This window comes from Eucyclogobius newberryi, unplaced genomic scaffold (genome assembly GCF_026437365.1).
Source record: "Eucyclogobius newberryi isolate DKJ021-1_F unplaced genomic scaffold, fEucNew1.0.hap1 SCAF_4, whole genome shotgun sequence".
NCBI lineage: Eukaryota > Metazoa > Chordata > Actinopteri > Gobiiformes > Gobiidae > Eucyclogobius > Eucyclogobius newberryi.
The window spans coordinates 9,827,868-9,852,781 of record NW_027316056.1 but is presented as its reverse complement, the minus strand read 5'-3'; the positions used below and the strand labels follow the sequence as shown (position 1 = coordinate 9,852,781).

The 24,914-nt window shown below is 40.4% G+C and overlaps 1 protein-coding gene across 2 annotated transcripts; it reads right to left on the bottom strand.

Annotated features, from left to right (window-relative positions):
- Positions 1-1,167: 1,167 nt before the first annotated feature.
- On the bottom strand, positions 1,168-23,514 carry socs7 (suppressor of cytokine signaling 7). Of its 2 annotated transcripts, XM_072463094.1 has the most exons (10): positions 22,021-23,514; positions 20,903-20,976; positions 17,153-17,257; positions 11,621-11,755; positions 11,138-11,280; positions 10,130-10,298; positions 7,210-7,338; positions 5,504-5,639; positions 3,985-4,117; positions 1,168-3,465 (listed from the first exon to the last, which is right to left on the bottom strand). In XM_072463094.1, exons 1-9 carry the CDS (start codon positions 23,064-23,066, stop codon positions 4,003-4,005), a joined length of 2,052 nt encoding a protein of 683 aa, XP_072319195.1. In that variant the 5' UTR covers positions 23,067-23,514; the 3' UTR covers positions 1,168-3,465; positions 3,985-4,002. The 2 variants fall into 2 exon arrangements, with proteins under 2 accessions (XP_072319195.1, XP_072319196.1); XM_072463095.1 differs by lacking the exon at positions 11,621-11,755 and having other exon boundaries at positions 22,021-23,512.
- Between the last annotated feature and the right edge of the window lie 1,400 nt (positions 23,515-24,914).

Here is a 24,914-nt window from a genome sequence, read left to right as displayed (position 1 = left end):
TCATGTGACCATGAAGTCAACACTGCACCTGGACGTCCCTGGACGGCCTGAAAACTACTTTTTTAGTCCTTTAGTCCTTATTTTCTCTGGAGGTCGGCAGCTCTATGTAACTAATACAACCAGAAGGAGGATTACGTCGTATGGAATAAGGTGAATAAGTCCCAAATATGGGAAATTTTGGGCATTTGTATTTGAAAAACAAGAGAAGAGGCTTCAAATAGAAAAGGCACTGAGCTGTACAAATAATAAGACACAAGAATTACTCTCCCAAAAGACACAAAGGGATCTGCCCTAAAAAAAGCTAGAGTTGATTTCAACAAAAGTGTGGCTTTCTCGCTTGGGTTTCCTTTTCGGAGCACATGTTGTTGTTGTTGTTGTTGTTGTTGTTGTTGTTGTTGTTGTTATTTGTCTTTATTTAGTTAAGAACAGGGTCGGCTCTAGGCATTTGGTGGCCCTAAACAAAATTCTGGTTGTGGCCCACCATTTGAAAAACCCTGAAAGAAAAGAAAGAGAGACTCAGGATCTCTAGAGAAGCAGGTCTTTTATTCAGCTGCATGTTTGTTTTTAAAATATACTCCTGTGTAATTTCTGGTATTCTGGTGAATTTTAGTTGTAATATTTCCCCCTATTATTTGAATAGGCAACAAAAAATCCTAAAGGCTAATTCTTCATTCTATCAGGTCGTGTGGAGCAAATGTGTACATGGATAGATTTTGACATTTTAACCATGTATGTGTATGTAAGCCCCAGATCGAGAAGCACTTGATTTGCACTCATAATAATAACCTCTTCTTGAGTTTAACTTAGTGTAGTTTGCATCAACTGTAGAGGAAAATTGTCTCTCTCCAGTCTCGACACCGACCACCAGAGCATGTGGGCCCCCTGTGGTCGTGGCACTGAACAATTGCTCAAGTCTTTGTGCACAATTGTAGTAACAGCATGATTTACACTTTGACTCGAGACTTTTCCTCCCACTCTTTCTAAATAAATAAACTCTGTCTTGTTTGGCTGAACGTGACTTACCGCATTAAAACAAGACCAAGTCACTGTGTACAGCAGTTAAGCCACACTCAGACACTCAATCACAAAAGATTATGTTCCAAGTTCCTCCTTTGCATCTTAATTTACGTGATAAAGAACGGCCCCTGAAAAATGACGACACAAAGGTTTTATTTTTCTCCTTTTACTGAAAACGCTGTAGCATCAGGATATTGAGAACCAAATGAGCCAAATACACCTGACATTTGAACAGAGAAAACCAAGAGAAGAGCAGATAAATGCACTGAGAGGCAAAGGATCATGGGAAGTGTAGTTCATTTCAATTTGAGGAACCCTTTTAAACAACTAGTTACACGTGACACTTATAAAATACATTATAAAGATGCGAGTCAGTTCAGATGGGCATGATTGACAGGTGGATCAGCCAATCAGGGACAAGTCTGTATCAAAACAAACAAGGAAAAAGGAAAGAAAAACAAAATATAACAGAAGACTGAAAAAATGGCTGATTTCTGCAGAAACACAAACATCTGAGGTGCGAGAAGTTTGATTTAGTTGTGAATGACCAATCTCTATTTCACAAATGTCACTGAAATAAACAAATCTGACGCACAGTTGTCCGAGTTTGGCCTGAGGTGGTGACGGTGGTGACCAGCCTGAGATCTGAGAACTTAAATCATTCTGGATTTCTCAGGCAAACGTTTGGCTGAAGTTAATCCATTTGAATTTCTCCCAATATTTCATAAAAAAACAATAGTTACCACTTTCTAAAGGTCTCAAAAATGACCCTCATCCTCACTTTCTGCACTATCTAAAATATAAAGTATTTCAATTTAAGCATATTTCATCAATAAGATGTATTAAAGAAGACCTATTGTGCTATTGTCTTCCATATAGTTCTAATCGACGACGACTTTGGAGCATTATGGTGTATTTTGGACATCTTAATACACAATATTTGCTTACTTCTGTGTTGAAAACTGCTGCACTGTTTTCTTTTCTTTACGTCGTCTTTGGAGAGCTGCAGTTCACGAGAGCGGACAGAGGAACTGTTCTTCATTTGTGTCCAAATGACTCTGTGACGCTGTCGAATACTACACGTGCTATGGTTTACTGAACAGTGTAAATAATAAATGTCAGTGCCCGTGACACGGTGAAGACCTGGACTGACAATGGAGAGTAAAGATGACTCAAATATGCACGAATCACTCTAAATACAACTTCAGTGGTTTAATGACGACGAGCTGCAATCATAATATGGTTTAAAAGTCGATTTTGCATAATAGGTCTCCTTTAAAGTGACATTATGTAACGTTGTAGGTGAAATGTCCTCCATTTGCTTGTCTCCATGGAGAAGCTGTTGGTTAGTTAATGCCGGTATGGCATTAAACTTATCTAGCTTCATGTGAGAGGAGAGGCTTTCATAGACATTGTGACACTGTATTAGAAATCAAGACGTTTTGACTTCCATCCAAAGTTTCAGTCTGATGTAAATAACTTGAACAACAGATTTTATCCTCTCCTGAGCTCTGATTGGTCCTGAAAAAGGAGGAGTTATAGCTGAAACTTGCCCTTGTTTGCAAAGCAATGACACTTTCACTCTCAAAACTTGAGTGGTTATTGAAGTCAGATGAAACCTTTTAGACCTTTCAGTAGAAAGTAGTCGTACAGACATTAGTCTCCATGGAGACAAGCGGGTGACGCCACCAGGCCAAGTTACAGGTTAGTTCTGTGGAGAGTGAGCCCCAACACACGTTTTTGAGCAATTCAAGTTTACTTACTAAAAAGCATCATTCAAAATGTAGTAAATGAAATAACTTTCAAGATGTACTGTGGGAAATTCCAGGAAATACAATAACATCTCCAAGGAGACAAGCAGGTGGCGGACCCTCCATCAAAAATGTCCCATAGTGCATCTTTAACTGGTTTTAATATATTTTGATCAGTGAAGCTGTTCTTACTTCAAATAACTTTGAGTACAAAAATGCAAAACACTAAAAACATGAGGAACAGGAATCTGCATAATAATGTGATATAAATAAATGACAATTTTGGGTGAGTTTTCCCATAGAACCTGCTGCCTCTGTGCATTTATCTGTCAGTGTTGAATGAACAACCCTCATCTTCAACAAAATGGAGGGAAACGAGGAAACGGCAGCAGAAATGACTCGTACAAAGAAACCAGTGCATATTTAAAGTTTTTCAGAGTTTGTTTTCTTTAAGTATGATCATGTTTTAGTTCCAACATGTCCATCCTCTGTGCTCCTTTTGGTTCACTTCAGTCTTTTAACGTCTTTAGTTCTTCAAGTTTCTTTTTCTTTTTTTCAAAGCAGCAAAACAACCCCCTCAGGTAAAATCCAACAGGAAGCAGGTCCGAGTCAATCAAACGGGACACTCGTTTCCAGGGATCTGATTGGACGAAGCCGGGGTCTGGGAGCCAATCACAACAGTCCTCCATCTATTAACCTGTAAACCAAAACAATGAGGTAATATAGACTTGATAGTCTATACTGTGAGAAACACGGCTCTGTTTCTTTAAAACTTTATTAAGGAGAGACATTACTGGCAAAACTCTTTTTTTTCTTCTTACATTTTTGTTTTTTGAACAGTTTGCCCTCTCAACATACAAACGTTCACCTGGAAACAACCAAACCAAATGTCTAATCTGCTCCTAAAATATCAGGTCATAATTCGTAGTGCCATTTACGCCAAATGTCCCAAAAGTCTAAACTCCAAGCTATACTTTTACTGACGGAAGCTTTAGACCTCTTGATAAAAAGACCCAAGGATGATTGACGACTAAAAATGACTGAATATTGATCTAAATTATATACAGCCCTTTTTCTGCATTTGGCACAAAAAGCAGAGAAAGTGACCGATGCAAACAGCAGCAGTGACAGCTCTTCTCATCGTGTCTTATGTGCGGTTCTAAAATAGAGTGTGTTCATTGTGATTCTACTGCATCACAGGTTGTGTTTGACTCACTGTTGTCGGCGTCTGGTGCTACGTTTGTGTCTCCGGCTCGGCCTCTTTAGTGGATCGGACGCTCTTCACAGACATGTACATCTCCTCCTCCGGGTCGTAGTAATAAAACTTACTCAGGTATGAGATTAGCGGTCTGCGTGGAGATAAAAACACATGTTGAAACGTTTTTTGAAAAATCGTCCAGTCATCTTGTATTGTAGTATCTTGCATTTTTTTTATAATTTTTTTGTTGACCAACAGTAACTGCATGTTATGCCAGAGATAGCCAAACGGCTAGTTTTCATCTGTTGTCTAATGCCTGGTGCACAGAGCGCAGCATGGGAAAATAGAAATAGGTCTTGACCCTTTGACAATACTTTAAAAAGGTCTGGAAACATATCCAGCCTCCCCAAGTGGATGTCGAAAAAACATGGCGGTTTTTAAGAAAAAAAGAAAATAACGCTGAGGGCTGAGAAACAGAGCAGATTTCTGCAGAGTCGACAAGCGAAGCACTAAACTCTATAAATCTGAAGTAAATGAAATCATATATTTTGTTCTGAATGTTCCGAGAATATTTGACAGATGACGTCTTCTGTGTTACAAATGCTACAAATGATCTGATGCTCTTTTATGGTCCGATTCCAGAACCTTCTGCATTTAAACAGAATGAAGATGGAACTAGACGTCAGACAAAGTAGTAGTAGTATAAACCCAAGTTTTGACCCCAGACCAGTTGACTTTGGAGCGCTTTGTTAGTTATTTTACTCTTAATGTCGTAGTGTGTCTTCATGAGTCTGTTACATGAGCAACTGATGTCATTCAAACACAAATACCGCTAATGTTTTATTGATAAATAATACCTCAAATTATGCTTTTAATCATGAGGCCAATCTCAGTACTTTGAAAAAAGATGTTTAGTAATTCCCCGTTCACTACTTCTGGTTTATTGTCAGCTTTTTCTGCATTTTTTCCCACTTCTCTGCAAAGCCTCTACATCGCGTTTAGCATCTCTTTATGTAATGCATGGGGTTTTTCTGATGCATTATGAACTGGAAATATTTTTTATCTTGAGTGCTGTGTTTCGGTAAACCGGTGTAGCTAAAGTGTGCTAGCAGTGTTTTGCTTGTCGGAGCGACATATTAGTTAGCATCGCTGGAAATATAGAATAGGAAATATAGTTCAATATAGCAGCTTTTTGTGTCGACTTGTTTTGGCCTGAGTCTTGTCACTTTTCCAATCATCTCGCTCTGATTTTTAGTTCCTCCTGAAGCGTTCTGGAAGCCAAAAACAAGCCTGACCCCTTTGGAAGCTAGACCTTGGATGGTCTGCTGTGGTAGGGGCTAAGACAGTGGAGACCCTTTTGGACCGTCCAAATCCGTTCCAAAGTGAACTAGTGGAAACAAGGCTTTTGACCTGGGCAGTGAAAGTTCCTGGGTTGCTTCCAGTACATAGCTAGTAACAGTATAGTATACCTACAGTATTGTAGTTGTAGTAAGAATAGTAAAAGCAGTAGCAGTGTTGCAGGAGTAGATGTCAGTACCGGGGCAGTGGAAGTTCCTGGATGTGGTCGATGCGGACGATCTGTCTGATGCAGAAGCGACACAGATGTTGCAGAGACTTGACGTTACTGAAGCGAGAGACGGGATACAGCAGCTGCACCGGAGTCGGAGGAAGACCTGAGGAACAGACAAAACAGGTCACTTTGAGAGTAAAAATTAGGCTGATGACATAAACCATTAAAGAAAAAGATTCTGTTGTAGTCATCTGGACTCTGTTTTTTGAAAAAACTATACATTTCGACGTTTCCAAGAGTTATAAGTTTCCAAGAGTCATTCTCAATCTGCCTCTTGGATGAGAGTTGAAACGTATTGTTTAAAAAAAAAAGAGTCCAGATGACAACAACTGAATCTTTCTCTACAATGGAACACTCCTGGACGAATGAGGGATTATACCAACATAAAATTATACTTAAAATAATGCATACGGCGATGTCCTCGGCCTTAGAGCTGGTACCTTCACTTCTTACATTTATCTAACTCATCCCTCACTCTCATAAACCCTTTGGTACATTGTCAATACATTAATGTCATGTACATGATACATGACATTAATGGTCATCTTTTTTCAGATTACAAAGTGGAACTGGGTTTCAGCCAATCAGAGTGCTGATTTCAGTTCTTATTTCAGGGTTGACAAGAATTTATCAATGGAGTGAAGTGGTCTCATTTTGTCACAAAGTGCTGCTTTTACAAGATTCTCTTCGGGAGAAAACACAAAATAAAAACAGAATTAAACAGAAATTAGTCTAGTGAAGGAGAAAGGACTTCACCTCACTATAATCCAATCACTTAATAATCCAAGGACTTCTTGGATTATTAAGTGATTGACATATTTTAATATAATAATAACAGTTGTGTGTTCTGTGTGTTCACATGAAAGAACTATAACTTGTCAGGTTCAAAAAGCAGTGTTGGGCTGTAATTCATTACTAGCTCAGGGACAAATGCAACAAAATGTCCAGTATTGCAGTAATGCAACATATTCCAATTGAAATTGAGTAATTTGATTATTGTTATTAGCCCCAATATCAGTGTGACCAAAAACAAGTCCTATCCACAGAAACTTGTCCTAAAACTGAAAAACCTGTGACTAAATTCAAGTTGTTAAAGGACATTAAAATATGTACCCCAATATTGTTTGGAGACAAATCATGTTTTTTTCATAGATCCTGAGCAGTAGTTTTTTGTTTCAAAGCACTTCTAAAATGTTTTCAACTGGCCAAGAAAGGAAAAGGAAGTGACGTTTGTTAAAGCTGCCATTGATGATATCCACATGATGCATCTAAAATAAGTTAAAAAGTTAATAAATGCTTGAATTAAGTAGTATTTATCTTGTTTTGAGTATATTTTGACGATAAATTAAGATGACTAAGATTGCCAAAACATCTTGGGGTTTTTTTTTAATCGAAAAAGACAAGCATTTTCAAACTTGAAATAAGGAGAAAACTTACCTTTTCTTTTGGCAAATCTTACTTACTTAAAATATAGTAAGTCAAAATACCCATATTAAGATAAAAACTACATATATCAATCATCTCACAAGAAGCTTTATTGTAATCTATCCTTCCTCCATGGGTTAGGGTTATATTATAAATCTAATGACTTTTCCATCGTAACTTGCCTAAACACAGCCAGTAAAAGTCAGTTCCCTCCTCATTTTCACATTGTGTGTTTGTCCGATTCTGACCTGGGACCCGAGATCGCAGGAAGTAGAGGAATTTTCCGTTTTTGGAGTGCATGATGGCCCTCTCGATGAACTCCACCACCGAGTGACAGCGATCCTCGAACTTTGGATGACACCAGAGGCTGAACGTCCCTGAAACATGAGGCAGAGAGGCAGCGTTAGCCTATGGACACTTTCAGTATCCAGTGTTCATCCACGAGTGTATTTTATGGTGGTGAGAATGTAGAAAAGGCTTAAACATCACTTTTCCTTCGAGTGTTAGACTTTACATGGATCTGACTCTGACTGTGGAAGGCATAAAGCAGGTCAAGGCTAAGAAACATAATGGATATGATTATAGCCATTATTTTGTCATCATAGCAGTCGTTATAGTAAGTAATAAACTATAAAACTAAAGAATACGGCACAAGAAAGGAATTAACTAACATTTTAATAAACAAGCTCTAAACAATAGGTATTCCAGATTAAGACAAACAGTGAATGAACATTTAAAATATACTTCATGAATAACCAAAATATTGCAGTAATTGTAATTGAAAGTTTAGGATGGAAAGAAATGTTCTGCACCTCCACTTATAAAAACAATATCAGACATAAAAACAAGTCAAATAAAAGGCTAAACTAAAGTAAATAAATATAATTATTTTTGGAAACAAAATATACCCAGTACACCCATGATCTTTTCAAGTGTAGATAAATAGTGTAGTATAATTAATATAATATATTAATTATACTTAATAATATATTAATTATACTACACTATTTATCTACACTTGAAAATATCATGGTTACTAATATTATTAGTAAGAAGCCACTCCAATGGCCGAACATAATAAAATAGAGCTGTAATACAAACAATCAAAACAAAATTAAGTCCCACATTCCTCTGTAAAAAATTGTCCTCTAATTAAATTCAAAACAAAACCTAATTTTTTTGATGAAAACAATGGATTTTTAAAAATGTTAGTTCAAATGTTTTTGCCCCTGGACTTGTTAAAAAAAATGAACAAAATCCAACTAGTAAAATATGGATCTCTAAAAATAATGTCTATTGATTTCCCCCCTTTTATACCTTTATTATGCAGTGCAGTCAAAAGTAGACACAACATAATTAAAATGGGTGCTAGACATCAGCCCAAAACATATCGCCCGTCGATTCCTCTGGATTCTAATATATTGGCATCGACAAATAACTGTTTACTGCTACGCAAAGCCATGTTCAATAGGCCTGATCCAAAACAAACATGTAGATAGTGTGGTCATTGTTTTTGCCCAGACACAGATCTGATCCACAGCAGGACCAGTCTGTCCCGGATCTGGCTCTGGGGCATGAGTCTAAAAGCCTGTCGAGAATCTGGGCCGTGGAGCATTCAAGCGCTCACCGTTCAGTGCGTTCATCTGAGCCTCATTTCAGTCTGAATAATAAATGTGTTTCTAGACATGACTCCATGGCCCCATAACAGTCCAAACACACCGAAGAAAAAACTCACTCTCAAACATCTAGACATCATATCAATATTATGTGTGCTCCAGAGAAAAGGGTTTCAAATTAGTACAAACAGCAAGTGACCCAAACATGACGGATTGTGTTCTTAAATAAATCTAGTCCTTATACTTTTTAATCTTGAGGCCAATCCCTGCAATTAACAAACATTTGTGCGGCTGAGATGTGGCTAAAGCTAGAGAAAACAAGAAACTACTTCTGGATTATCATCAGTTTTTTCCTGCATTTATTTGCCTTCTCTGCAAAGCCTCTGCACCACGTTTTAACATATTTTTAAGTAGTTCATTGGATTGGGCTATATTTAAATCCATTATCCATCCATCCATTTTCTACCGCTTGTTAAACTGGAAATGATCTTTCATGTACCAATAAACAGCCGTGTTAGCTTTGCTAGATCATAACCTTTTTCTCTTTATGAAAATCCTTCAGTCTTCTTTTTAAATCTTTAGTTTCGGCTCACTCTGCTCTGCAACTCTCACTCTGATCAAGTGCGATCATGTGGTACGTGGGAGATGTTTGGTGGACTGGGAAGTATCGGATGTAGCTAGCCACTAAAGGCTAAACTGGTGATGGGCGCCAATGAGCGTTGCCGTTGACTTGAATGGGAGACTGCCCCGGGGCTTGGTGGATGAACTTTCGGACCGCCCCGATCTGCTCCCAAGTGAACCAGTGGAAACAAGCCTAGGATTGATATTGTGGTATTGATGTGCCCATTAGGCCACAGTTATTTTATTACTTGATTTACGGATGCACCGCACTTAGATGATTGATTTCTACAATATAAATAAAATAAATTATAATCAAATTTTTTTTTAAAGTACCGGCGACAATGCAAAATAGCTTTATATGAAATTTTTAAAAAGCGGTATCAAGTCAAAAGATAAGAGCGCGTGAAGCAATTTTTGGTCAAAATCCTGCTCGAGTCTGTGACGAAGCCGCTCCGTCCCTGTGCGCGGTCCCGGAAGAGCATGTGAAAACGCGCGCGCCCGTTTCCGTGTCTGCTACGCGCAGCGCTAACTCCTTTTTTATCGCAAATACACATTTTAAACCCGTTTACCACATTTTCTCCAGCGTGTTTTTTGAGACTAAGGCTGCATACTTGGAAGCGTCTGTTCTAACAATGCAAAACACGCTAAATCTACTGTTACACTCACCTGTGCGCCGCGTCCCCCCCCCTCGGTGCGTTTCGCCCGCCTGTTCAATATATTTCATTTAAAAATCTGTAAACCAAGTAATAAAATAACTGCGGCCTTACTGACTTTTGTTGAGAACTTATACTATTACATTTGTAGTTTGTAGAGACCTGATCCTATTAGAACTACAACCGCTACAATTGCTAATGCAACTACTACCTAAACCACTACCACCAGTACTGCTTCTACTTTCATCATTAGAGTCAGTTACTCTGCTGACACTCACCTCTGTAGTGCTCCATGCGCGTGTGGTGCGTGACGCCCTGAGACCTGAAGCTCAGGCTGAGGATGTAACGCGGATCAGAACTGTCCCGGACCAGGAACGACCCGTCCGGTTTCCCCTTGAGCTTCATCTCTGCATCGCCCCAGTTCATCGGCCCCCAGTACCAGCCGCACTGCACAGAGACAAGAGACACAACACAACACACGTCAGGACAGAAACAAACAGAATTAACTGAGTGTGTATCAAGTCGGGATGTCCAGACTGTTTTTTTTGTCATTCGGAAAGTTCGATTTTGTCACTATCTTGAGGAATAGTTAGTAATGTGTTGAAAATGTGGAAAAAAATAAATAAATTAAAGATATCACTGTTGCTTGGTCTCAGTAATCATGAATAATCTTTAAATCTTGATGCTTTTTCTCCAATTGTAACACTAAAAGTTTTCAGTGTAACATCCCTAGTATCAAGGCAGCACCAACACAGCATGAATTGACTGTTTCAAATATAGTTCTATTTAGTCCCTACTGACGGTGCTTAAGCACTGAATGAATCCCTTTGGGCATGTGGAGGGATTCATGAGACGCTACAGGTAAAACTCTGAATATAAAAGCTTTAACCTGGACACAACAACAATGCACCAAAAGATGTTCCCACAGTGACATAACGATCAACCTTTAAAGTAGCACCTACACATTTATAAACTTTATAATCTTGGACTCAACAAGATTTTGACGGATCATATAGAAGGATTTGTTGATATTTAATTTCAAGCTTGACTTATTAAAGATTTAACTCCACAAAAGGAGGCAAAATCAAAATTGTTACACCAATTTTCAGTCAAATCTACTAATACTAATACTAAATAAGAAATCCGAAATCGCTTTTGTTAATTGTTTGTGTCTAACATGTCAAAATATGTGACATTTTTACACATAAATATGAAAACATCACAAAATGGAAAAAATGTACATATACTAATAAACAGTGTCTTTTATACAGTACGACAGCTCATACCTTCTCGAGCTCTCGTAAACTGGCTGCGAAGTTGCTGGCCTCAGATCGTCTCAAGGCGCAGAGCACAGAGGGCGGGGCTTGTCGAGGGGGCGGGGCTTCAGCTGCGGAGGGCGTGGACAGAGGGAGGGCTCGGAGGAACGCGTCTGAAACAAAAACATTCACTTTTATTATTATTATGTGTACTGTATTCTAACGCCTCAGTTGATAGAAAAATGTATTCTGTCAACTGGAAAAAGTTTGTTATGAGTGAAAAAGCTCGAGTTCCTCAAACTAAACTAACAAACTCGTCAGGATGATATTCGAGTCAGAGATAATTAAGTCTATTGAATTTGAGTCATCGTCGTGCCCATAATGAGTGACAGTTGCCCCAGTGCAGTGAGATCAGGCATCATGGAGTTTTCTTCATCCTCTCAAGACAAAATGTTTAACAATAATGTTGAGAAGCTTCACTTTCCCATGATGCTTTGCTGCTGTGGGTCTTACCGTTGAGGCTGAGGCTGTGGTGGATGGAGAGGGAGGGGGGAGGAGGGGGAGGCAGGGGGAGGGACTGCAGCGACGCTCCCATCACACTGAGCACAAACGGCCCTCGCTGCACCGGGACAGCGCCGGCAAAATCATCTGAATGTGAGTGAGAGAGAGAGGAGAGAGAGAGAGGAGAGAGAGAGAGAGAGAGAGAGGGAGAGAGAGAGGGGAGAGAGAGAGAGAGAGAGAGAGAAAGAGAAAGAGAAAGAGAGAGAAAGAGAAAGAGAAAGAGAGAGAGAGAGAAAGAGAGAGAGAGAGAAAGAGAAAGAGAGAGAAGAGAGAGAGAGAGAGAAAGAGAGAGAGAGAGAAAGAGAGAGAAAGAGAGAGAGAGAAAGAGAAAGAGAAAGAGAGGAGAGAGAGAAAGAGAGAGAGAGAGAGAGAGAAAGAGAGAGAGAGAGAAAGAGAAAGAGAAAGAGAGAGAGAGAGAAAGAGAGAGAGAGAGAAAGAGAGAGAGAAAGATAGAGAGAGAGAGAGAAAGATAGAAGAGAGAGAAGATAGAAAGAGAGAAAGAGAGAGAGAGAGAAAGAGAAAGAGAGAGAGAGAAAGAGAGAGAGAGAAAGAGAGAGAGAGAAAGATAGAAAGAGAGAAAGAAAGAGAAAGAGAAAGAGAAAGAGAAAGAGAAAGAGAGAGAGAGAGAGAGAGAGAGAGAGAGAGAGAGAGAGAAAGAGAAAGAGAAAGAGAAAGAGAAAAGAGAAAGAGAAAGAGAAAGAGAAAGAGAGAGAGAGAGAGAGAGAGGGAGAGAGAGAAAGAGAGAAAAGGGAGCAAAAGAGAGAGAGCGAGAAAAGAGGGAAGAGCAAGATGAGGAAGTGAGAGAATATGAGAAGAGACAGGAGGGAGAACAGACAGCATAACATGTGAGAGAGAAAAGGGTGAATAGGTGAAGGGTGAGAAGAAGAAAGAAGATAGAGAGACAGAGTAAAAGAGATACAGAAAAAGAGCGCGAAGACAGAAGAACACAAAGGTGAGGACGGAAGAGTGAGGACAAGGAGACGAGGAGAGAGAGAGGGAGGATTTATAGACGGAGGCCAAACAGTGGGAGGATGGAGGGATAAAGGAAAAAGGCAGAAAAGGAGGACACGAAACAGAAGAGGAGGATAAGGGATTAGTTATCAAGAATTTAGGAAGGAAAGGAACCACATGCAGAGACTGAAGAGTTACCTAAAAAAAACTGAATCTCTGAAGAGTCATTTAAATGAATCCATAAATCATATTAGTACACATATTTTCTTTCATGTTTCAATAATATTAATCATAAATATTTTAGACAGATCTGTAGCGTTTCAGGACTACGAGTCCCACAGTCATTTGCGCCCCTCTCCCGTGCTGCTCAAGGTAAAAGCGGCGCTAATGTGGAGCTAACAACGACAAAACAATCTTCTGTGACGACGCTCTGTGAGGAAAACATCCAAACCAGAGCAAACCAGGCCACAGGAGCCACAGGTAAAACACGGGTCAGAGTGTAATAAAGTATGAACACTAATGGGACTGAACACAAACACAATGCACTCAGTTTATTCTCACTAAGTAGAAAAAGCTTCAGTTGTAGTCATCTGGACTCAGTTTGAAAAATAGACGTTTCGACTCTCATCCAAGAGTCATTGTCAATAAAAGAATTTAGGTCTATTTTTGTTAAAAAAGAAAGACCTTCTTTAAACAGAAATGGAGGGCTAAGGTTTAATCTTCCTGTTATCTATAATGGGTTACTGAACCCCTGGAAAGGTAAAGGACCAGGGCATTCAAATGCTAATCAGGTACTCAGGGTGGTTGAGCCAGGGTCTCACTAAGACAAAGAGGATTCTAATAGCCCATTAAGATTCTGAATAGGCTAGCTCGGTAAATACAAGGGGGAGTTTCTGTTGAAACCAACAACTCTTTCTACTTCAGGAAGGCTCCTCCCAATGGGTGGGTCTTACCACAGAACAGTATTAATATCGGAGTTCTCGACCTAAATTCTGTTATTGACTCTTGGATGAGAGTCGGAACGTCTACTTTTTCTAACTGAGTCCAGATGACTACAACTGAAGCTTTTTCTACTATGGAACACGCCTGGACGAATGAGGGATTACACCGACCTATTCTCACTAAGCTTACTCTATAAAAATAGTGAGCTCATATTGAGTTTGTGCGGCAGCAGCAACAGGTCTGTGATATCAACATGGATATCAGAAATAATACGTCCATGTTCCTGTTCCTGTTGCATGAATATGGACTCACAAATATCTATTACAAAGCTATATAAAGCTATTCATTTTTTATTTTTAAGTTTTTTTTTACATTATGTTCGAACAGAGAGTCGAAATTTGGCTCGCGGCCCAAAATGAGTTGACACACAGGCATTAACAGCATTCCCCCCCCATTATTAGCAAAAATATTAAACAAACCATTCTGAAATATCTCTATTATATCTACAACAAGTACAAAAAACTATAAAGTTTAAATAAACATCCAAATTACACTTAATTCAAATGTGAATGATGTAATCTTTCCTAACGATTTGTCGCTGAATAAAAAAAAAGTTTAGGTTAATCAACTTTCAATGAAGATATATGTAGATGTAAGTTACTTTAATTTTATTTATATCAATATTAGGAATTTAAGTCCTTTTAAATCTCGAGAATGTATTTTTTTAAGGGAAACACATACAAAGAAGTCAATAAAAACGTATTAAAATGTGCCAAAACTTTGATACACTTTGCATGCCGCAGTGTTATCCACCGGCTTCTGGAGTTGTGTCAGTAATAAATCATGTATGTAGGGGCGCTGTTGAGTTATGTGGGTCAGGAAATGACAAATAGCTCGACGCGAGAAAAGGTCAAAGAAAAGAAAACACAGAAAATGCACACATAAGAGAAAAGGTCACTCAGCGGTTTTACACTGACAATGGTTTAAAAATAATCTGCTACTGAGCTGCAACTTCTCCAACTGTCCCAGGTTTGTGGAGTGAAGTCACTTTGAAATAATATCTTTAAAAGGTGCAATATGACATTTTCCTGCCACATACCTGTCTCCGTGGAGATCAGAGGTGGGTGGATCCCCCAAAATGTGTACTCAAGTAAGAGTAAGGTTTCTTTAAAATAATATTACTCAAGTAGAAGTACAAAGTAGTGATCAAAGAAATTAATGGAAGGATAAAACCTCAAATAAAAACACAAAATCTGGTATTTTTTAATGGATAGAAAAAATGAGACCAACTATGGTAAATCATATCTTAAGGTTTGGTCTGATTATTGTCAACATAAAGCTTATGGCACGAGGACGACAGGGCGGCCGTCGAATCATACTTTTCTTAGGCGACTAAAAACCATCCATTAGTCGACTAAAAGGAAAAAGCTCTTGTTACAACTGGGCTGGAAAGACATGACTAAAGCCCCAGTTTCAGTCATTTAAACATGGAATAAATATGATTTTGGTCATGCTCTGGTACAGCTGACTGTTCACTGACACTTTGGCAAACACCGAGCCCAGCAGCCAATGAAAACTGATGGAGGACACACTGAAAACAACCTCTGGGCTAAAGCCTGACGCCATGGATCGAATAAGCAACTAAAAGGTCTACAGGAAGGAACTACAAGTCAGGTAAAGAACTCGTAAACTCACATCGCCGGCCGATTTGTCAGTTCATCTGCTCTTTGACTAAACCTCACCACATTTAGGAGTTCACTGTGACTTATCCATGTCATAACAGCAACAGATTTGTGCAAGAAAGACCCGACACAACAGTTCGAAAAAGTAACATTAGCCAGATCAACTTTTATCCTTTTGCTTTTGGGAAGGCAAACGACAACAAATCTTAGCGCCATTAGTGCGCGTGATTTACAAAGATAAAAGCGCATGAATAAAACAAGTCGGACCACAAAAGTCTAAACTGATTTTACCTCACCGCCAAGAGCTTCTCACAGGAAAACAGGCCACAATGTCCACAAATACCAGAGTTAGTTTCATTTGTAAGTTTGAAGTAATTGTTACTAAATCTATGTTCCTTGTAAAGTCTCTATCGTCACAACAAAGAAAGCACACAGACTATGAAAGATTCTCCTGATTGTGCAACTAAAACAGTTCACTTTTCCTTTCACTGTAAAGTCCCTTTTGTGGCGAAGGTGAAACTAAGAGTTGTTGTCAAAGACGGTTCTGAGAAGAGGTTGAATTAGATCATGGATTAACTGTCACACTCTGTACGGATGAAATAGAAAATGTAAACACAAAAAGTCAATAGAGACGAGTGTAGGGAAAGTTTTGAGATTAGATTTGCTATTCTGGTGTTACAGGAGTCAGTTCACAGTGCACAATTTAAACAGTTTTAACTTAGGAGGGATTGAAAATATAATACATCTAAAAATATAGAGTCAGTGGGTTTTATAAAAAGAGAGGATATTTTATGTCGGCTAAGTCAGGCTATTGAAATTGCAATTTTGATTTGATTGTGATCAGGGCTGAGAGATTCATCGCGAGTGGCTCAAAATCACAATTCGAAAGATCTGCAATTATTTAGTAAATGTAATATTCTCTTGTCTCTGTGGAGTCTCATTATAAACATGTTTTGACTGGTCTTGATAATAATAATGAGTGATTCACAAAAAGTTTTGTCAGCCAAGTTTATGTCGTTGTGAGACGTGGCTAAAGCTAGCATAAACTGGAAACTGATTTATTGTCATCTTTCTCTCCAATTATTTCACTCCTTTGTGCCTCTACACTGCATTTAACCTCTCTTTATAGAATGTGCTGGGTTTGGATGATGTTAAACGATTCATGCACTGGAAATATAATGTGTGTTGTGCGTCGATAAGTAGCTGTTGTATAGCGCTAGCTAGCTAGCTTTTTTTCTATTTAAGTGGGCTCAACATATAAGTTAGCATCAGTGAAAATAAGCCGGTTTATCACAAGATCAAGTGAGCATTTGGTGAAAAATGATTATTGTCTGTGTATATCTGCTTTTTTGTCATCTGGGTCTATGTTCTTTCTTGTATGAACATCTCGCTCTGGTGTGTAGCTACTCCTTGGCTAAAGTGAACATGGAAGCTAGACCTTGAAGGCCTTGGATCCCTTGAATGGCTCAGTACGGTTAAAGACAGCAGAGTTTTCTAAAATAGGCCCTTTTCACGAAACTAACCGACTAGTTACCTTAAAACTGTGGACCTCCACTTCCTGCTTCATTCATGCCTTATGGGGAATTAGCAGAGTCTTGCTAAAATCACTCATAACTAATAATTAATTCATTTTAATTTAAAAAACAATGAATTAAAAGGAGAGCGAGTTACAGATGGATAATCATGAAAAGGGCTTATCATGAAAAGGGCCCATCGTGAAAAGGATCTATAGAGAAAAAGGGCCAATTAAAATGCTCCGAGACATGTTTAAAATGTGCACTTTGAACTGAATCTGGATTTTAACAAATAAATCTAATCACAAAGAAACAACATTTCAATATCTCTTTCATAACCGTGCATCGCTGCATAAGACTTCCAGTCAGACCTGTAGAGGCGGATGCTTTCGTACCTAACAGACTGAGGGAGCGTCGTGGCGGCGGAGGCGGCGTTGGCGGGTGAGGAGTGTGAGTCCCTCTGCGAGAAATGTCCACATCCACTAACGACACGGTCTCACCTGGAACACAAGAGAAATCATTAACGGGAGAAGTGTGCCGAGTTAGACTGCTCCACAGAATAGTTTTACTGTTTTGAAACATGAAAAACAGAACTAATTCATGTACCGGATTATTTTGTATGGAATGTAAAAACTATTTGGCCTCAGTAAAAGTATTTATTCAGGTGAAAGTGAATATCAGTGGTCACAGTGATCGAGAAAATACGCATCCATTGTTTGTTGATTCAAAGCCATTAAAACCTTCAGATCGGGGGAAGTACAGTATTGCTTAAGGGGGTGAGAGGGGGTGGGAATTAATTAAAGTGTTTATTCCACTCCTTTTTGAACAAAACATGTTGTTTATGTACTCGTTTCTTTTCCCTGCAACGTTCAAAATAAATTGTAACTAACTAAACCAAGTGCATAAAGCGGTTTATTCTCCGGGTAGCATGAAGTGCAACGTAAATGCTCCTGTTTGTTAGCTTTACCCTAGACTCGTGAAAAGTGCTTATAAACTCATCATGGTGAATATTTATGATGTTCTGAATGCAATAGGTAAGAGAGCGATACATGTGGAGCTGGAAAGAGTTTAAAGTTAGTGCTTATTCAAATTAACATCTACTTTTGATACTTGATTAGATTAGTACTGTATATGATTTTCTACACTTTTGACAACACTAGTAAAATGCTGAAATGTTTTTCAAGGCATTTGCAATAGAAACTATATTGACTATATGCAAGATGAATACGTTTAATGTCTTACTGTAGAACATTGTGGTCAAAGCAATAACATCTTAAAACCTTACCATCACTGCTCCAATTATAATAAATGATGTAATGGAACAGAATTGCTCTTCCAAAAATTAAAGTGGAATCACAAAAAATAAAATCCATACTTCCCTAAAGATGTTTTCTCTTGTTTACTCATTTAGTTTAATTTCTGCTTTAGATCTGGTTTAATTCTAGGATTGTCCTGGTTCAGACTAGGGCCGGGCAATATTGACAAAAATGAACATCCGAGTATTTTGTTAAGATCCCGATAACAATATTCAGACAATATTATGTCAATCCAACAGGAATGTGTTTAAACTTATTAGTTGAGGTTCAATTATCAGACAAAAGCCGTATGCGTCCTGCTCCAGCGCACACATGTTCTTTTGGAGCTGCCGGTGAGCATATGAGGTTAGAACACACATTTAACTAGAATACTGTGAACATGAAACATTTTACCAAAAAATTTGCCTTTTTCTCAGTTTAACCATTTTGTTTACAATTATACTTCCTGGTTGGAACGACTGTCAGAAGAATGTGTCAGTTGTCAATAAGCGACACACCATTTTTGATGGTGTGTCACTTATTGATGACATCACAGAGGGATCCTGTTTTAGAACTCTTAGAATTTTAACTTTTATTTTTCAACTTTTCTTCCCAAACTGCCACTTAACTGATGTAAAACTATGATCAATATTTACCACAGGTTCTAGCCCACTAAACTAAGTCATAATTAGAAACACATGTGAAGCTGTCATATGCACTTTAAATCAGGAGGGTTTTGACTGTATGGAACCGCTTCAGCCCCGTCTCAGACTGATGTAGGACAGTAGCAGTGGTTCTCTGGGCCTAACGGTGATTTTACAGAGGATTTTGTGGTTTCAGCAGAATTTATTTTAGTCAAACTACATCACAAACCCACCAGCCTCCAGTCTGCAGCAGTTCAACCACGACTCTGCACCTGGGTTTGAACAATTAAAGATGATATGTATTGTAACTATTCATTTGGGAGAGAACGCCATTAGTCTGAATTTAGAGATGTACAAAATTAGATTATTGAGCGTATCGTCTATAATTAAAACTATTAAAATTACTTCAAAAAGAGACGGACACATCTAAGGTAACTTCCCAAACAAGGGACAAAAGTGATTATTTCTTCCCTTTTGTGGTCAATTTTATGCTCAATGTATAGTTTGTGTGACACTTAAACCTTAACCAAGACATTCACTGACACATTTTAGCTCATTGTGATGCATTGTTTAAATATTACTTTGAATAATGCAAAAATATAGTCAGATTTTAATATTTGTTGGTAAGAATAACAATGAATCTGTAAAAACTTGGGGTTAATCAAAGCAGGTTTAGAAAGACTAAGCCTAAAAGTAAGAGGCACTTTAATTTATACATAACCTGGTTCTGTCAGATTGATGCGCATCACTCAAAACTAAGTTCTACACCATTTCAATCTAGACAGGCTCTTGTCATAAGCCACAGAGAAAAGTCATGAACAATATCTGAAGCTGATTGGTCACAACAGCAGAACGAGCAGAGAAATAAAACTGTTGTTATATCCAGTCAGACTACTTCTCCGTCCTCAAACACACAAATCGCTTCTATGTCTAAATCGCACGTTTAAAATAAACAAAATAATTTTAAATCAGCTAAAAAGTTTGTGAAACAAATATTGCGAGGCTGACCAGGTTAGTTTATACAGTGTTTTTGAAGAATGAGGTCTGTCATCTTTTTGTCTCCATGGAACTGATGCTCCAAGGCCGACATACAGGTCAGATCTGTGGAGAGGCAATGCTGGTCGGAGAAGAAAAACGTGTTTCTTAATTCATGCATGCCATATTTGACCCTATAGACGTTGCTATTATTAGTGTTTTAGTATTAATTGTTTTATGTTGCACCTTAACGTCGAGACAAATTTCTATTCTTTTCAATGACAATGGCAATAAATCTTTTCTGATTCTGATATTAAGTTTGTAATTTTATAAATGCTGGGTAGATAAATTGCCCATACTGTGGCAGTTTCTAGGCCTGTAAACCTTTAATTGTTTAGTCGATTAATCGGTTGATGGTGTCTTAGTCGTCCAAAGTTTGTGTTAGTTGACTGATTATTTAATTTAGATTTTAATGGGATTGTTTATGGGACAGCAGCAGAAAGGAGAAAGCATGAGTGAGTTAGCTGAATATTTAGGAGTCAACCATTAGTTTACTCAAACTTTTTTTTGCATACACTTTTGATTTGTTTTGTGATGTTTGTTTTGAAATTAGTACTTTCTTCCAAGCTGACATTTCAAACACACCAAAGAGCATTAGCAATAAAGAGAAGAGTGAAGTCTGAACTGCTGATCTCATTTCAGAACATGTTTGTGGAAGTTTTAACAACAGTGTTAGCCACATTTTAGATAATTAGACAGGATAATGAATTATTTGCAAAGGGAAATATGTTACTTAAATAAGTAAATAAGTACAAATACAGTCTTTGTGATTTGCTAATTGTGACCATTTAAATATTAGTATTTTGATTTGGTTGCATTATCTCTTGCAGCTCGAGTATCAGATATCGTACTTGAGTAAAAGTATGTTATGTTGACAATATTTGAATGATTTGAACATGTATGTTTCTTTCTATCTTTTGAAAATACTTGTTTTTGTGCACTATTTTGTCCATGAACTTAAAATTATAAATTCATTCCATATTGTAACTTTTACTCGAAGAATAGTTTTCCCAAATACTTTTTTACTCTTAGTTGAGTCATTTCTTGGACCACTAAAATGTACTTCTACTTAATATAATTTTGAAGTAACTTGGGTCTTACTGAGGAAAATTCCACGGACTGTTCAGTACTTTTGTTAATATATTTTTATAAACACAGACGAAGCTCTTACCAGCAAAAGCAGAAAGTGAAGCCGAGAGTGCAGCAGGAGAGAAGGCACTGTGGGCCCGGGTCAGTCTGGGCTGGCTGTTTTTCCACAAGATGAGGAGGCAAGGAGAGAGGAGACAAGCCGAGGAGGCAAGGCGACAGGAGGTAAGACGAGGAGGCAAGGAGAGCGGAAATAAGATGAGGAGGTAAGGAAAGAGGAGGTAAGACGAGGGGGCAAAGAGAAAGGAGGTAAGACGAGGAGGTAAGGAGAGAGGGAGGTAAAACAAGGAGAGAAGATGAGGAAGCAAGGAAAGAAGACAATGAGGCAAGGGGAGAGGAGACAAGACAAAAAGGCAAGGAGAGAGGAGACAAGCCGAGGAGGCAAGGCGACAGGAGTTAAGACGAGAAGAAAAGACAAGGAGGCAATGAGAGAGGAGTCAAGACGAGGAGGCAAGGATAGAGGAGACAGGACGAGGAGGCAAAGAGAGAGGAGACACGTTGAGGAGGGAAGGAGAGAGGAGGTAAGACAAGGAGACAAGGAGAGAGGTGACAAGACCAGGAGGCAAGGAGAGAGGCGGTAAGACAAGAAGGCAAGGAGAGAGGCAAGTAAGACGAGGAGAGCAGATGAGGAGGCAAGGAGACAGAAGACATGGAGAGAGAAGACAGGGAGAGAGAAGACAGGGGGAGAAGACAGGGAGAGAGAAGACAAGGCAAGGAGGCAAGTTGCAAGGAAACAAGATGAGGAGGGAAGGAGAGAGGAGACAAGATGAGGAGGCAAGTAGAGCGGAGACAAGACGAGGAGGTATGGAGAGAGGAGGTAAGACGAGGAGAGAAGACGAGGAGGCAAGGAGACAGGTGTAAATGGAGAACATGAACAGAGTTAGATAAAAAGATGTTAGTGCCTCCAATATTAAAGGTGCTTTAAAGGTGCTTTAAAGGTGCAGTGTGAACATTTGTAAACAAAGCTCTGAAGCCCCCTGGTGGCTGGTGGTTAGTGTAGCATTGTTTGCGCGGCCTTGTTTTAGAAGCATTAGCATTTAGTAATCAACATGGTTTTGATACAGTAGGTCCTGAATGATCAGTTCTGTCTCAGACTAAAGTTGTTCATGTTTACTAAAGTTTATGCCTGCAGAAGAGACTGACCTGTGTGCTGTGTCCTGCTCCGCACCCACGTCCAGGAGGCTGTTCGATGAAGACACCGACGTCATGGACGGTCGTTTGTCGAGGAGGTGCGACGAGCCGCTGCAGCTCTTGGTCCGGAACAATTTACTGAGTCGAACCTTCAGGCCTTTCTTGGACTTTCCCTTCAGAGTCTTCTCTCCTGCGGCCGCTGTGGCCCGGCCCGTGCACGGAGTCCGAGGAGCGCTCGAGCAGCGCTCGGGTCTCCTCCTGGGCGTGCACGTGAGACTGGGCATGCACGTGAGTACTGGACTGGGACTACGGGCCCAGTGCGGCCCAGGTGAAACGGGAGTCTTTGCTGTTACCTGTGTGACGTCAGTGGACACGCCCCCATCCGCCCCCTGCACGTGCGCTTGCACCTGGCGCGTGAGCTCCGCCTGGAGGCTGCTGATGGACACTGACATTTTCTGCACAATGTCGCGTTTTCGGTGCAGAAGAAAGTCCTGCCGCGCTGCATCGTCCGCGTCGCTCTGCGGTTCGTCCAGCGCGCCCCCGAGGCCCTCCAGAACTAGGAGCGCGTCACTGGTTTCCGTGGGGTCGTCCACCTCGGGCCCCGTGGCCCCTGGTGCGTGAGGGGCCTGACACGAGCACCGCGGCAGTTCTCCAAACCTGCGCGCGAGCTCAAATACCGCGCCTCGCGTGGCTCTGTCCGCGCCTGGAGGCTCGTCCTCCGGACGCTCCGCGTCTTGCGCGCTGAGGCCGTTGTTGTTGTTGTTTACAGTGGGCCCGCGGTCCAGGTCCAGCTCCGGGAACACGAGCAGCTGTGGCCTCAATCCGGGACTCGTGCTGAACTCAAAGCCCGGGGCCTCGCGCCTCTGCGGCTCTGACTCCGCTTTGTTGTCGAGGCCCTGCTCTCTGCTGAGCTCCAGCGCCGCTTTGCCGCCGCTGTGGCCCAGCGCCACTCCGTTTACCGCAGAGACGTTCCCATTCTCCGCGTCCAGCCGCTCCTCGGCCGCGGACACCAGCCGCATCAGCACGAAGTCCGGAGACATTTCCTGTGCGTCGTTCATAATGAGTCCTGTTGCAGCGGAGGATGACGACTGCACCGCGCTACCGCGGACCGCTCATCCTCCGCACGTTCAGCAGCAGCAGCCTTTTCTCCGCGGCGAGCCGGGCCCGGTGACTGGTGGCAGCGCGGTCAGAGACAGTCTGCTCCCTCCGTGGCCCCACCCTCCGCCTCTCGCATCAGCCGCGTTATGGCTCCATCATCACCGCGATAAATTACTGCACAGCGCAGCCTCTCACCTCATCTCACCGCGGCTGTGCCGTAAACATCCACAGAGACGTGATGCACCGCCGCACGCTCCGACCACAGCCTCGGATTCACCCCAGAACCCGTCAATACGGCTCCAATACGGCTCCGGTCCGAGCCCAGTCCGCGCTAAACCGAGCCGCGAGCGAGAGAGACGCTGTTGTTGTTTGGAGCAGGTTCAATCATGAGCATCATCTGTGGACCAATAAAAGGAGCGCGCTGCGCTGACACTTCCTCCTCCTCCGGGAGAGAGAGGCTGAGGCCGGAGCTGGAGCCGGAGCCGGAGCCGGAGCCGGAGGGGGGCTAGCGCTGGACCAGCTCCAGAAAACACAAGATCTAATAACACACAAGAGCAAAACAGCACATTTAAAGGCTGGATCTAAACCTCTGCCACTGCCTTTCAAGTAAAGTGCTTTGTTAAAGAGCCTGCATTATTCTTGATCTCATGAACGAGCCTGACGTCCAGCTGCTGTTTCATTGCTCAAACCTGTAATAACCTACATATGGCCTAAATATAACACTTATGCACCTATTATTGCATCACATCACAGTTAAACATGTGCACATGTTAGTTCAGAACTGAAGCATGGGAATGAAATATGGATAATTACAATGTAAGAAAATGTATTATGACCAGATATTTAAAAAAACAATTCAAGATAATTTTCTCTTTTTGAAAACTGACTTTAACGTTAAGTTCAAAATACTATGAGTTTGAGTTTCGAGTTTGTGGAAAGAACGACCCTCATTCCATAACTTTGTGCAAAACAACAAAACGACTTATAGCTACAATCTATGCAATAACAAGAGAATGATCAGTGATGATTTGTCCCCTTTGGCTGCAGGTGGAGCAGTTGGCCAGAAGAGGACGCATCAGGACAGAAAACTGATAAACTAAAATCCACTGAGGCGATTTAATCCCTTTTGTCTGGAAATAATCAAACTAACGACCTGTACGTCACATGGTGTACGGGAAGACTGCACACTTGGTGCAGAACAGAATTTAGTTTAAGTGAGCCCTTAGACAGTACTTAATGTTACATGTTCAGGAAGATACATTTAGATTGAGATTGTATGGATTTAAGACATTAGTTCAGAGGAGGGAAATGAACTGTTAAAGTGAGAAAACGTGGTACAAGTGTTTTTGTTTTTTTATCGTACATGGTGTTTATCGTTTCTTTATCCAGAGTAGAAGATACACCAGATGTTATTCCTTAAATATAGTCATCCAGGAAGAGTGGTGCTGTGAGAATACTATTCATAGATGTTTCTTTCACAGCCCCTCACTCACCACCATGCAGGACAAACCAACCCTTGTGCCCTGGATCACACATTACCTCATGGACAGACCACAATGTGTTCGGCTGGACTGTGTCTCTGACCAGGAGGAGAATACAGAGCCCTTGTGAGACACTTTGTCACCTGGAGTCATGGAGTCACCTGAACCATGCAGATGAACACCTCCAAGACGACAAAGAAGATCCTCCTAGACTTTAGTAGACATCGCACATCCTGTAAACATCAGCGGTGAGGAGATAGAGGTGTGACCAAATATCTCGGGGCAGTAGGCGGACGAGAAGATCAGTCAGTCAATACCAATCTGATT